Genomic DNA, 13,495 nt, shown 5'->3' with positions numbered 1-13,495 from the left:
AACATGGCAACATACCACCTCAAGACCAGTCTGGTCTGGTCAACACAGCAAGTCCAGGGACATCCAAGAACTATACATGTTAGGCAAGCATCCTACTGAGATTCATCACCAACCCCTCCATTTACTTAGATACATAATACATACATACATATATGTGTGTGTGTGTGTATATATATATATATATATATATGTATATGTAAAATCAAAAGAAATTCTAGACTCAGGAGTTGAAATTTAAAGTTACTTGGCATAAGTAAGTGCTGTGACTGTAGTTCAGTTGGTAGAGTATTTGCCTCGCATGCTGGAAGCTCTGGAATGAAAAAGACTCTTAAGAGCCTGCATGCATGTTGATGTGAGTATCTGGTACAGGGGGAAGCCAGGAGGTATTGTATCCTCTGGAACGGCAGTTACAGATGTTGTGAGCTGCCATGTGAATGCTGGGAATAGAACCCATGTCCTCTGGAAGAACAGTAAGAGCTCTTAACAGCTGAGGGAGTGTCCAGACCTAGATCATCAATTCTTTTGCCAAGCTCTACACACACACACACACACACACACACACACACACACACACACACACACACACACACACACATCACACGCAAGCGTGTGTACGCACGCATGAACATTAAAAAATAAAACAGTCTAGAGAGATGACTCAGTACCCATGTGTCCTCTCAAAACTGTCTGACACTCTAGTTCCAGAAGATCCAACACGCTCTTCTGGCTTTTGTGAGCACCAGTTATGGAAAACAATTCAGACATACATGCAAGGAAAAACACACATATATATAATGTTTTTAATTAAAAAATAAAAATAAGCCAGGCAGTGGTGGCACATGCCTTTAATTTAATCCCAGCACTTAGGAAGCAGAGGCAGGCAGAATTCTGAGTTCAGGCCAACCTGGTCTACAGAGTGAGTTCCAGGACAGCCAGGGCTATACAGAGAAACCCTGTCTCAAAAAAAAAACAGACAGAGACAGAGAGACAGAGAGAGAAGGTTAGTTAAAAAATAAAATCTTTTAGCTGGGCATGTCACACACCTTTGATCTCAGCACTTGGGAAGCAGAGGCAGGCAGAACTCTGTGATTTCATAGCCTGCTTGGTCTACAGAACTGTCTCAAAAAAAGAAAAAAGAAAAAAAAAAGAAAAGGAAAAAGAAAAAGAAAAGGAAAACCTTTAAAAATTCACCACAAATATGGAGGAAAACTTAACATTCAGATCCTATCAGACACTATTTTGAACATAATGTTAAAACTCAGAGTTTTCATGTGATTTTCACATATACACTTAATGTCTCTGCCAGATAATTATACCCAGATGGCTAAAGATATTCAAGCTAAAAGTGCTAGAGTTCTATAAAACAATTTTAAACTCTACCAGATTTCTAAAATTTAAAATCATAAAGCACAAAACAACAAATCTCAAGTAACATTTATAAATAAATGTTCTAGGCTATTTCTTTCACACATTTCCGTCAGGCAGACTTCAGATAACTTCCAAAAGGTAGTAGTACAACAACTTACCAAATCCCAAAGTCCAATTTGTCCAGACTTGGCCCCAGCTGCTACCAAGGTTCTCACTTCTGATGGGTGGAGGGCCACGGAGGAGATTGCTCCTTTGGTCACCTTACGAACAGTAGCCTCACTGATGACCATGCCACTTAAATTGGCTTTATAGCTACAAAAATTGGTAAGTTAAAAATTAAAACAACCAGCCGGGCATAGTGGCGCACGCCTTTAATCCCAGCACTAGGGAGGCAGAGGCAGGCGGATTTCTGAGTTCGAGGCCAGCCCAGTCTACAAAGTGAGTTCCAGGACAGCCAGGGCTACACAGAGAAACCCTGTCTTGAAAAACCAATAAATAAATAAATAAATAAAACAACCTCAACAGTCCAAGAAAGTAAAAAATAACTCTTTGCTTATGATAATGAAAAAACGTACAAGGTAAATACTGGCAAATATCCAACTCCCAGGTGACAACAGAAAACAAAGTCATCAAGGTAATTATTTTTCAATTATAAAATTAACTTTGATCATTTTAATGATGACAGCAAGCCTTAGGAGGCTACAGTTAAATCTGATATGCTTGTCCTGGAGACACAGCTTGGCAGAGGCAGCCACAGAGGATCCGCACTCCTGGCCCTTGTCCTGCTAGTAGCATAAAAGATTTTTAGAAAAAGTTCAGGGAACTGATTCAATGGTGTATAGTAAAAGCCATAAGGATGTCCCCAATGCATGGCTCATGAGTCCCATGTCTGGAACTCTAACCAACAGGCTATTAGCATATATGCACATACACACGCACACACAAACTAAACAGAAACTAACTCCAAACACCAAAAGGGCAAGAGAAAGTGCGATGTAGTAACTGTGCAGACACGCACGACACAGGCACAGTGTGGAAGTATATACACGTTAGAGTTACACAGAACGCACACCATGTATTTAAATAAAATGTGAATTCCTGTACTCAGCACTGAGTATATACCATATGCCAAGCTGTCATAGGGCTGAGATAAACTCTGCCTTCATAAAGCTTCCACCCAGTGTCAGGCCAGGCCTATTGCTGAAGGTTATATCTTAGCAACTTCAGAAGTGAGGACTGCAAAGCCAAGGCCTGACTGCTTTCAGGTGATAATACTGATTTAAACCTGACACAATTTAGAATCACTTGTCAAGAATCACTTGGAGAGTCCAGTAGGTCTGAGGAATGTCTGTAGAGAATTATCTTGACTGAGGTGGGAAGATGCACCCACTGTAGTTTGATCTATTCCCTAAGCAGAGAATCCTGAACTGTGTAAGAGGAGAGAAAAGGCGGGGTATGATGATGCACAGTACAATGTGGCCTGGACAACTTCGTGGTACTTCATAGAGAGATGGAGAGATGGCTCAGGGGCTAAGGGCAGTTGCTATTCTTCACCCACAAGGCAGCTTACAATCAGTTCCCAGGGATGCAGCATACTCTTCCGGCCTCTGTGGGCACCAGACACATGCAGTGTGCCCTTATGTACAGGTGGGCAAAACATTCATACACATAAGTATTTCAGATACATAGAGCCAGGTGTGGTGACAAACACATTTAATCTCAGAAGACAGAGCAGAGGGGAGGGAGGCAGAGAGAGCTCTGTGAGGTTGAGGCTAGCCAGAATACACAATGAGACTGTCTCAAAAAGGTAAAAAAATGAATAAAATATGCATAAAATAAGGCTAGAGACATAGTTCCGTGGTACAGCACTTGCCTAGTACACTGTAGGCTTTAGTTCAATCCCTGACACTACAAAGAAATCAAGCAAGCAAACCATTGTTAGCATAGAAATAGTACGGATGATTTTTTTTCACTTTTCAAGGTTTCCTATAATAGTATCCATTACACCTTTTATATTGCAAGCATCTCAAAGTATAAAACAAAGGTCAAAAGTAAAAGCCAAGGAATTTTAACTTACCTTTTAATACTAGACAGCCCCTTCTTGGTCTTCTCATTACTTGTCTACAACATTAGAAGAGACCAAAGGGCTAAGTGAATATGCATACATGAAATTTCCTTAGTACATGATCCTAAAAGCCGTAAACCATCCCAAGTGATACCTGGCTCATCTCTGCCCATGTCTTCAAAGATGCTTTCAACAGTTCACTGCTGTCATCTTGGTTTTCAGGAATCATTTCTAAGGGTCCAGGAGGTAACAAAGGCTATCAAAAAGAAAAGGCAAACCATGGTTTGTCCTAGAATGTAAACTGAGAAGGGCTAGGGGCTCAGTCCTCATTGTCACTACTTCCTTTCAGCACCAGAAACTGTGGTACACCAGTCATTCAAAATGGTTGGGTGTCACACAGTGCACTATGGTACCCACCTGTAATCCCAGCATTCAAGAGGATGAAGCAGGGATCATGAGTTTCAGGCTAGCCTCAGTTACATAGTAATCCCCTAGAAAAACATCTTCCAAAATTAATGCCAAGGAAGGCCTAAGATGAATCTCATGTGGCAGAATGCTTGCCTAGTGAGCCTGACACAAACCGGCTACTGTGGATTTCACCTCTGACCCCAGCACTGGGAAGGTGGAAGCAGGATCAGAAACTCAAGGTCACCCTGAACTATTTGGACTGCAAGAGTTCACTTTTTTTTTTTTCTTTAAAAAAGCTATGTCAAGGGATCCTCTTTTTTCATTTTGTGTATGTGTGATGTATGTGCGTGTGTGTTCGAGTGAATGTGGAGGGACAGGCCCATCACCCATATAGAAATATGTAGAAATCAGACAGCCTCTGGTGTTGGTGGTCCCACCTTCTATCTTGATTTGAAACAGGGTCTCTACTGTTTGCTGTCCACCTCACTATGGAATTAAGTACACGGTGCCACACCCAGCTTTCTGTGGGTGCTGGGTACTCACATTTGTACAGGAAGCACTTTACCCGGTGAGACAGCTCCTCAGCTCAATCCTTTATCAGTTTGGTCATATATTACTCAGTATTAATTCTTATGAAGACCTTTATGGATTCTACTTAATTTCCTTTTATAACATTTTGGAACTTCTGTTCTTTTATTCTAGGAATATTCTTACTCTCTATTCAGGCTAGCCTGGAACTATGAAACTCAACTCTCTTTAAACTTGTGACCATCCTCCTGCATTAGCCTCCCAAACACCAAGATTACACATGGGACCCACATTTTTTAAATCTGAAAACTGAAGCTCACGAAGAGCAAGTGATTTGCCCAAAACTCCACAATTCCTGCAGAGAAACAAACTATTACCCAGAACTAACAACTCTAAAGCCTTATTAAGCCATACAATATTCAAGTATTGAATCAATAAAATTGAAACAAAACAAAGATCCACTAGTATAATTTCAAATACTTTACACCATTCTTCAGATTCTGCTTAAGCTAAATGCACTTCATTTGTATTTCTTCTTACATTTTCTTCTTCTTCTACTAATGTTGGCTGTGTTGGAGATGCTGGTAATGAAACTCCCAAAGGGTCTACTTTCAACAACCGCATGGACCTTCGACATCCAATTTCATTTTCTTTCTTCTTAGGCCTCTTTCTAAAGGAGTGGAGGAAATACGCATGCTTTTCTCACTGAATAGTAAAATGCATTTAGCAACTTTTAAAAATCTTTCTAAATTTATTTTTATGGCTATCTTGGGTGTTCCTGTGGAAGCTGATGTATACCATGAGTGTGCCTGGTGCCCAAGAAAGCCAGGGGCATCCAGTCATGTGGAATTGGAGCTACAGATGCTAGTGAGTCACTTCTGTGGGCTCTGGGAACCAAGTCCAGGACACTGGAGAGGAACAATGTGTGCTCCTGACAACTTAGCCCTCTCTCCAGTCCTATACTTAGTAATTTAAAGGAATGAACATCTAAGAATGTGTACCAGAGGTACAATCACACATTTTATATATAAATATACAAAGCTGCACTGTCATACTCGAGTGTGTGTGTGTATGTGTGTGTGTGTGTGTGCTTATTTGTACGTGAACCATATACATACACTGCCCAAAGAGATCAGAAGAGGTTGTTAAATATCCTGGAACTGGAATTACAACCAGTAGTTAGCCTCCCAATGTAATTGCAGGGAATCAAACCTGAGTATTCTATAGGAGTGTCAAGTACTCTTAACCACTGATCTATCTCTTGGGCAGCACTGATTTTAATAAAGTCTCAAAATAACCTAAACTAAAAAGCTTAGCACAATGAAGTTGAGAGCCATTAAACAAAACATACCATATATATCTAATAGAATAATGTCAGATGCCAGGCAGTGGTGGTGCATGCATGCCTTTAAGCCCAGCCAGCACTTGGAAGGCAGAGGCAGGCAGGTCTCTGAGAGTTCCAGGCCAGCCTGGTCTACACAGGGAGTTCTAGCAGCCAAGGCTACACAGAGACACCTTATCTCAAACAATGCCATGCATAGTGGCTCACACTTATAACCCAGCAATCATAAAGACAGGAAGATTTCCATTAGTTAGAAACCAGCCTGTAAGCTACATGGTGAGTTCCAAACACCCTGAGATACATTGTAGGCCCCTGCCCTTTTTTCCTTGAGACAGGGTTTCTCTGTGTAAGCCTTGCTGTCCTAGAGCTCCCTCTGTAGACCAGGCTGGTCTCAAACTTACAGAGCCTGCCTCTCTCTCCTGAGTGCTTCCTGGGATTAAAGGTCTGTTCCATCTTTACAAAGCTGCGGGAGACCCTTTCTCGAGGAAAACACAAAACAAAACAACTAGGGCCAGAGAAAATGGCTCAGTGGTCAAGAGCATTTGTTCATGCAGGAGGCCTGGCTCACAACCATCCGTAACTCCAGCCTCAGGGGACCCACACCCTCTCCTGGTCTGCTCAGCACCAAGCATGCATGTGGTACACAGACATACATGCAGGCAAAACATTCATACACACAAGTAACTAAATCTAAGAAACTTTGCAATTAAAACAAGAAAAGAAAAACCATATCTAATAAAATAATATGCGTCTATAAAAATGAAATATGACTTAGGGTATATCTCTGAGAGAGAAAGCCTCTGGCCCCTGGCCATCACACACACACACACACACACACACACACACACACACACACACACACACACACACACACAGTGAACCACTAAAAACATGCGGTGAAACAAATAAAAAAACCAGAGGGAGAGAAAGCTGAGGAAAGAGATGCCTCTTAGAGTACTTCCAAAAACTAATGGATAAGGTTGGAAATGTAGCTCAATGGTGAAGTTCTGGATTTGCTCACCAACAATGTTTTTTTTTTTTTAAAAAAAAAAAAAGGTAATAGCATAGGTAATGATTTACACGCTGCTCATACAAGCTGCATAGGAATCTATTTCCAGAGACCCCCACTCACCCACAACTGCTCAGACTTCAGAATGCTCTGAACAGTGGCTAGAGTGCAGCTCAGTGGTTAAAAACCACTTGCCTATTGCGCCGTTCCAACCCCCAGGGATCTCCCATGACACAATTCTTTTTTTTTTTAAAGATTTATTTATTTATTATATGTAAGTACACTGTAGCTGTCTTCAGACACACCAGAAGAGGGAGTCAGATCTCGTTACAGATGGTTGTGAGCCACCATGTGGTTGCTGGGATTTGAACTCAGGACTTTCAGAAGAGCAGTCGGGTGCTCTTACCTGCTGAGCCATCTCACCAGCCCCATGACACAATTCTTACAGGACATTTAATTACTGTACAGAGAAAACTTAACTGTTAGCAAAATATAAAAGCTTAGATAGGGGGGCTGGAGAGATGGTTCTGTGGTTAAGAGCACTGACTGCTCTTCCAGAGGTCCTGAGTTAAAATCTCAGCAACCACATGGTGGCTCACAACCATCCATAATGAGATCTGATGCCCTCTTCTGGTGTGTCTGAAGACAGCTACAGTGTACTTAGATATAGTAATAAATAAATCTTTAAAAAAAAAAAAAAAAAAAGCTTAGATAGATAATGACTTCTTCAGAAGCAGTTAGGTGCATCCTGGAGACAGTTCAGTTTGGGTGTGCCTCTAAAAGCCTCCATAGATACGAATGCTAAGGAATGGAAAGTTGCCGCCTACTAAGGCGGTAACCCTAACCCCAACCCTAACCCCAACCCTAACCCCAACCCTAACCCCAACCCTAAACCCTAAACCCTAACCCCAACCCCAACCCCAACCCCAACCCTAACCCTAACCCTAACCCCAACCCCAACCCCAACCCCAACCCTAACCCCAACCCCAACCCCAACCCCAACCCTAACCCTAAACCCTAAACCCTAAACCCCAACCCTAACCCCTAACCCCAACCCCAACCCCAACCCCAACCCCAACCCCAACCCCAACCCTAACCCTAACCCTAACCCTAACCCTAACCCCAACCCTAACCCTAAACCCTAAACCCTAAACCCCAACCCTAACCCTAACCCTAACCCCTAACCCCAACCCCAACCCCAACCCCAACCCTAACCCTAACCCCAACCCTAACCCTAACCCTAACCCTAACCCTAACCCCAACCCCAACCCTAACCCTAAACCCTAAACCCTAACCCCAACCCCAACCCCAACCCCAACCCCAACCCCAACCCTAACCCTAACCCTAACCCTAACCCCAACCCCAACCCCAACCCTAAACCCTAAACCCTAACCCCAACCCTAACCCCAACCCTAACCCTAACCCTAACCCTAACCCTAAACCCTAACCCCAACCCTCCCTATTAAGGGAAGTAGCTTCAGAGAGGTCTATGACCTGAGGCAAAGACAATTGGGTGGCCTTGAGCTATCCCCACCTTAAAGGTAAAACAGTTCACTCCTACAGACTTGGCTGGCAGCACCACCCACAATGATAATGAGGCGCAGCCTGCCAAGACTGTGTGGGAGGAGCAAGAGACTTTTTATAAGCAACAGGACCTTCGATATATCTCTCTCCCTCTCTCCTTCCTCACATCCCTACCTTCTCTCTCCTCTGACTTCCCTTTTCTCAGTTATGAAAGGAGCTCAAGGTAAGAGACAGGAATTGTCTCTTCGGACTTTCAGTAACAGCAGAGAAGCAGTGGGCAGGACACACTAAAACAGTCTTCTAGGAAAGAGAGCTTAGAAGCCCTCTAAATCTGAGGACAGATAGAGATTTCTAAAGAGGTAGCAGGATCATGCTTCTAAATAGATATTCTGTGTATAGCTAAGAAAATAAAGTTACCTCCCTGAGGTAGCAGGTTTTTATCTCAGTTTATACCTCCACCTCTTTACAGGTATAAATATTAGATAATTAAAGCAGGTACAGAGAAGCACTCTTCATAATGATAAAAATCTGGACATTAACCATAGAATAAACTGAGGCAGTGGGTGCTGCAATGAGGCAGTGTGCACTGACAACACAAAGCCAAGAGAACCACAAGTCTGAAGCCAGTCTGAGCTACACAGTGGAATAGGTACAGGCAAACAGGGCTGCACGGGGACCCATCTCAGAAAACAAACTGGGAGGGGAGACGGCTCAGCAGGTGGTCAGTTGCTACACCGTGTAAAAAGCTGGATGTAGACATGCAGACCTTTAAGGCCAGCATTAGAAGGTGAAATGAGGAGGATGCTAAGAGCTAGCTGACTAGCCTCGCTCAAAAGAGACAGCTTCCAGTTCAGTGAAAATAAGATAGAGAATAAGAGAGCGACTATGTCCAATGTGTGCATGCATGCACACAAGCATTCATAGCCACACACTCACCTGCACATACCACATACACAGAGCACATGCTACACACCTGTGCATGCATTCACACAGCCCTCATGCCCACACTCACCTGCATACACCACATACACACAGCACACACTACACACCTGTGCATGCATTCACACAGCCCTCATGCCCACACTCACCTGCATACACCACATACACACAGCACACACTACACACCTGTGCATGCATTCACACAGCCCTCATGCCCACACTCACCTGCACATACCACATACACAGAGCACATGCTACACACCTGTGCATGCATTCACACAGCCCTCATGCCCACACTCACCTGCATACACCACATACACACAGCACACACTACACACCTGTGCATGCATTCACACAGCCCTCATGCCCACACTCACCTGCATACACCACATACACACAGCACACACTACACACCTGTGCATGCATTCACACAGCCCTCATGCCCACACTCACCTGCATACACCACATACACACAGCACACACTACACACCTGTGCATGCATTCACACAGCCCTCATGCCCACACTCACCTGCACATACCACATACACAGAGCACATGCTACACACCTGTGCATGCATTCACACAGCCCTCATGCCCACACTCACCTGCATACACCACATACACACAGCACACACTACACACCTGTGCATGCATTCACACAGCCCTCATGCCCACACTCACCTGCATACACCACATACACACAGCACACACTACACACCTGTGCATGCATTCACACAGCCTTCGTGCCCACACTCACCTGCATACACCACATACACACACAGCACACACTACACACCCCACATGGGGGGATGAAAGAATAAATCTGGGTCACCAAGATGGTTCAGTGTCAAAGGGACCTGTAGCCAAGGCTGGGACCCACATGGTGGAAGGAAATCAATTCCCACAAGTTGCTGTAGGATGTACACACCCATAAACACAAAATTTAATGAAACTTTAAAAGATAATCCCCAAAAAATATGAAAATGGCATCAGATTATAAGCATCACTCGATGGTTCACAAGTTCAAGACAGCTTGTGTTACAAGGTGTGTCTCATCTGCATGAGATGCAAAAAAATAAAAAAAGGGCTGGTGGCACAGACCTGTAATCCCAGTACTCAGGAGGCAGAAGCAGGAGGATCTCTCTGAGTTCGAGGCTACACTAGTCTACAGAAAGAGTTCCAGGACAGTCAGGGCTACACAGACAAACCCTGTCTTGAAAAACACGAAAATTAATTCTTTAACAAATTTAAACCTGGCTTTGGTCTAAGAGCAAGTTCCAGAACGGCCACAGAAACTCTACCTTAAAAATTTTTTTTTAATTTTATTATTAATGTATATTTGTGAGTGTATGTGTGAGCTTATAATCTCTACATTGTGCAGAAGTCCCCAGAGACCAGAAGAGGGGTCAAATTCCCTGGCAGTAAGTTTAAGCAGCCATGAGGGTGCTAGGTACCAAACCTAGGTCGACTGAAGAGCTGTTAACCACTGAACCAGCCCAGATTTGTTCACTTTCAAAGGCTCTGTCCTCTTTACTATCCAACTACAACCCCCACGCTACCAACCTGATACCTCTGCCTCTACAAACACTAAATGCCAGAACCTTCAGACTCACATGACTTCCAAGGAATCACCAATCTTTGTGAACAATAAATGTGTGAGCTAGGCAACAGGGCACACGCCCATGACCCAAACACTTGAGAAGACAGTAAGAAGCTTGAGGCCTGAGCCCTGTCGCAAACTTGAAACCCTCAGCAACATTTCTCGGTCCAACTTGAAACCCTCAGCAACATTTCTCGGTCCAGAGGATGTTAAGCACATCCTCTTCTGTTTTACCTCTTTGACTCAGGTGACTCGCGCTTCTTTATCATCCCACGGAGCCGTGCAGCCGACTGAAAAGCACACAACATATATGTACACATAAATATGCTACCATATAGCTACACTGTTTACCCATTAAGTGTCTGCTACTATAGCTACGTTTATTTAGAAAATATAGAGTCTTAAGATGTGATACTTATTGTTAGTAGATAAATATACCGCCTGTCAATAACAAAAGCGAGTATATATCGCCATCTAACATACTGGCATTCTGGTTCCTGAACCAAGGTGCTTATGAGTTTACAGGATTAAATACAGTATTTAGTAAACATACTACCACAGGACGGGCAGTGTGGCTCTGAAGCACAGCACCTGCTCAGCATGCATAGGAGTGCCTGTATTCACAACACTGCAAAAGAGAACTGTAAAACCTATTATGTGGAGTGAGGTGGCTCACACTTATCTATAACCCAACATTTAGGAGTCTGAAGACAAATGCAGTACGTTCACGGCCGGCTTGGCTACCAAGGCTGTCTCAAAATAAAAGAGCCAGTGAGATGGCTCTGTAAAAACAAAACTGCCAAGCCTGACAACCTGGATTTGGGCTCCAGGACCCACGTGGGACAGGACCACAGCTGACCTCTGACCTCCACACATGTGCCATAGAATGCACTTGTCTTTCTCAAAATAAATGTAGTCAAGAAATTGGAAGAGTCAGCCATGGTGATGCAAGCCTTTAATCCTAGCACTCAGGAGGCAGAGGCAGGCTGATCTTTGAGCTGCAGGCCAGTCTGGTCTACAGAGCAAGTTCCAGGGCAGCCAGGGCTACACAGAGAAACCCTGTCTCAAAAACCCTAAGTGGATGACTCCTGAGGCAAACACCTGAATGACTTATCCATGATTGACCTTTGGCCTCCAAATATACACACACCAAAAAAAAAAAAAAAAGGAAAAAAGAAAAAAAAATGCCTAGACTCAATTAAACACGGTAATTAAAAACATGGATCGGGCTGCCATCAGACATCGCTTAGAAGAGGAGCCCAGTAAGTAAATATCAAGACCCTCTGGGAACCTACTGGCTAATAAACTTTCCCAAGTGGTTTGCAGTCCTCTTTTGCTGATCTTGATTTTTGAGATAGGGTTTCATGTAACCCAGGCTGGCCTCAAACTTACTATGTAGCTTAGGGATGACCTTGAAATACTACAGTCCAGCCTCCACTTACGTTCAGGGAGGGGCAGCATGCAACACCCACCAGCAGGCTCACAAGTGTCTAAAACAGGACATACAAAGAAAAACAAGCAGCTAAGCACTGTGGCACACGCTTTAATCCAAGCACTGTGGTAGGTAGAGGCAGACAAGCCACTGTAAATTCAAAACCAGCCTGGTCTCTGCAGTGAGTACCAAAGCAGGAGGACAATGACCACAAACCACCTTGCGTCACACACTGCTTGAATTTTGCCTTCCCTCATAGGACACTATGGAAGATTAGAATCTAATTAGCTCACTCTCAGTTTCTTTTCTTTTTTTTTTTAAGATTTATTTATTATTATACATAAGTACACTGTAGTAAGCCACCATGTGGCTGCTGGGATTTGAACTTAGGACCTTCTGAAGAGCAGTCAGTGTTCTTACCTGCTGAGCCATCTCTCCAGCCCATCACCTTCACTTTCATTACAAACTTCATACATACCTCAGCTAACTGAAGGGAAGCAAAAAAGTTTGCATTTTCTCTGATGTTCCTCAGTCTCTTCCTTTCATAAGGTGACAATCCTGAAAAATCATCCTATAAAATAAGCGACAGCCACCCAAAAAAAAAGATCAGTCACTTCCTCATTGATAGCAAGAACATGTAAAACCAGACACTCACTCTCTACCCAGATACTTCCTTTCAAACTGCACACAGACACTAATTATTTCATATTATCTCAACAAACAGTTCACAGTCTTTGCTGGATGGGATAGTGGGAGAATCCTATCCTGGGATGACTGTATGGTTTTCCATTTAAAAAGGAAGTAATCTGCCTGACATGGTAGCATACACCTTTGATCCCAGCACTTGGGAGGCAGAAGTCAATGGATCTCGGAATCTGGTCTACATTGTGAGTTCTAGGACAGCCAGGGTCCTGTGTCTCGAGGAAAAAAAAAGTAATGAGATACTGGGAACCAAATGTCATGCATTACAGCAAACTCTTTCCAGCAGGTGAAAGATATTTTTAATCATCATCAACCATGAAACACAAGCAATCAATGAATACATGCATGGGTGGTTCACACTTGCAAATCCCACCCCTGGATGACAAAGGCAGGATTCCTGGGGCTCATTCTTTAAATCTCACATCTTTATATTTATTGTGCATGCCAATGTGTGTGCATCCACATATGAAGGTCAGAGGACAGCTCTGAAAACCTGGCTCTCTCACCATGTGGGTCCTAGAGATTCAATGCAGCGTCGGCCTAAGCAAATGGCACCTTTACCTACTGAGCCATTTCCC

General features: G+C 43.5%; 1 protein-coding gene across 5 annotated transcripts in view; it reads right to left on the bottom strand.

Annotated features, from left to right (window-relative positions):
* Wdr76 (WD repeat domain 76) overlaps positions 1-13,495 on the bottom strand; it is a 38,138-nt gene that overhangs the window by 14,370 nt on the left and 10,273 nt on the right. For 3 of the 5 annotated variants that reach the window (NM_030234.2, NM_001290986.1, NM_001369185.1), the window contains exons 3-8: positions 12,694-12,786; positions 11,018-11,073; positions 4,910-5,039; positions 3,588-3,689; positions 3,446-3,489; positions 1,527-1,680 (exon numbers count right to left, since the gene is read on the bottom strand). In NM_030234.2, the coding sequence (NP_084510.2) occupies positions 1,527-1,680; positions 3,446-3,489; positions 3,588-3,689; positions 4,910-5,039; positions 11,018-11,073; positions 12,694-12,786 (579 nt within the window). Of the gene's footprint in view, positions 1-1,043; positions 1,116-1,526; positions 1,681-3,445; positions 3,490-3,587; positions 3,690-4,909; positions 5,040-11,017; positions 11,074-12,693; positions 12,787-13,495 lie in introns of all 5 variants that reach the window. The other 2 variants (XM_011239529.2, NM_001290987.1) reach the window with 2 other exon arrangements.

The sequence above is a fragment of the Mus musculus genome, chromosome 2 (genome assembly GCF_000001635.26).
Source record: "Mus musculus strain C57BL/6J chromosome 2, GRCm38.p6 C57BL/6J".
Classification (NCBI taxonomy): Eukaryota; Metazoa; Chordata; class Mammalia; order Rodentia; family Muridae; genus Mus; species Mus musculus.
The sequence above is the reverse complement of the archived record's forward strand: the minus strand, read 5'-3'. Positions and strand labels throughout refer to the sequence as shown.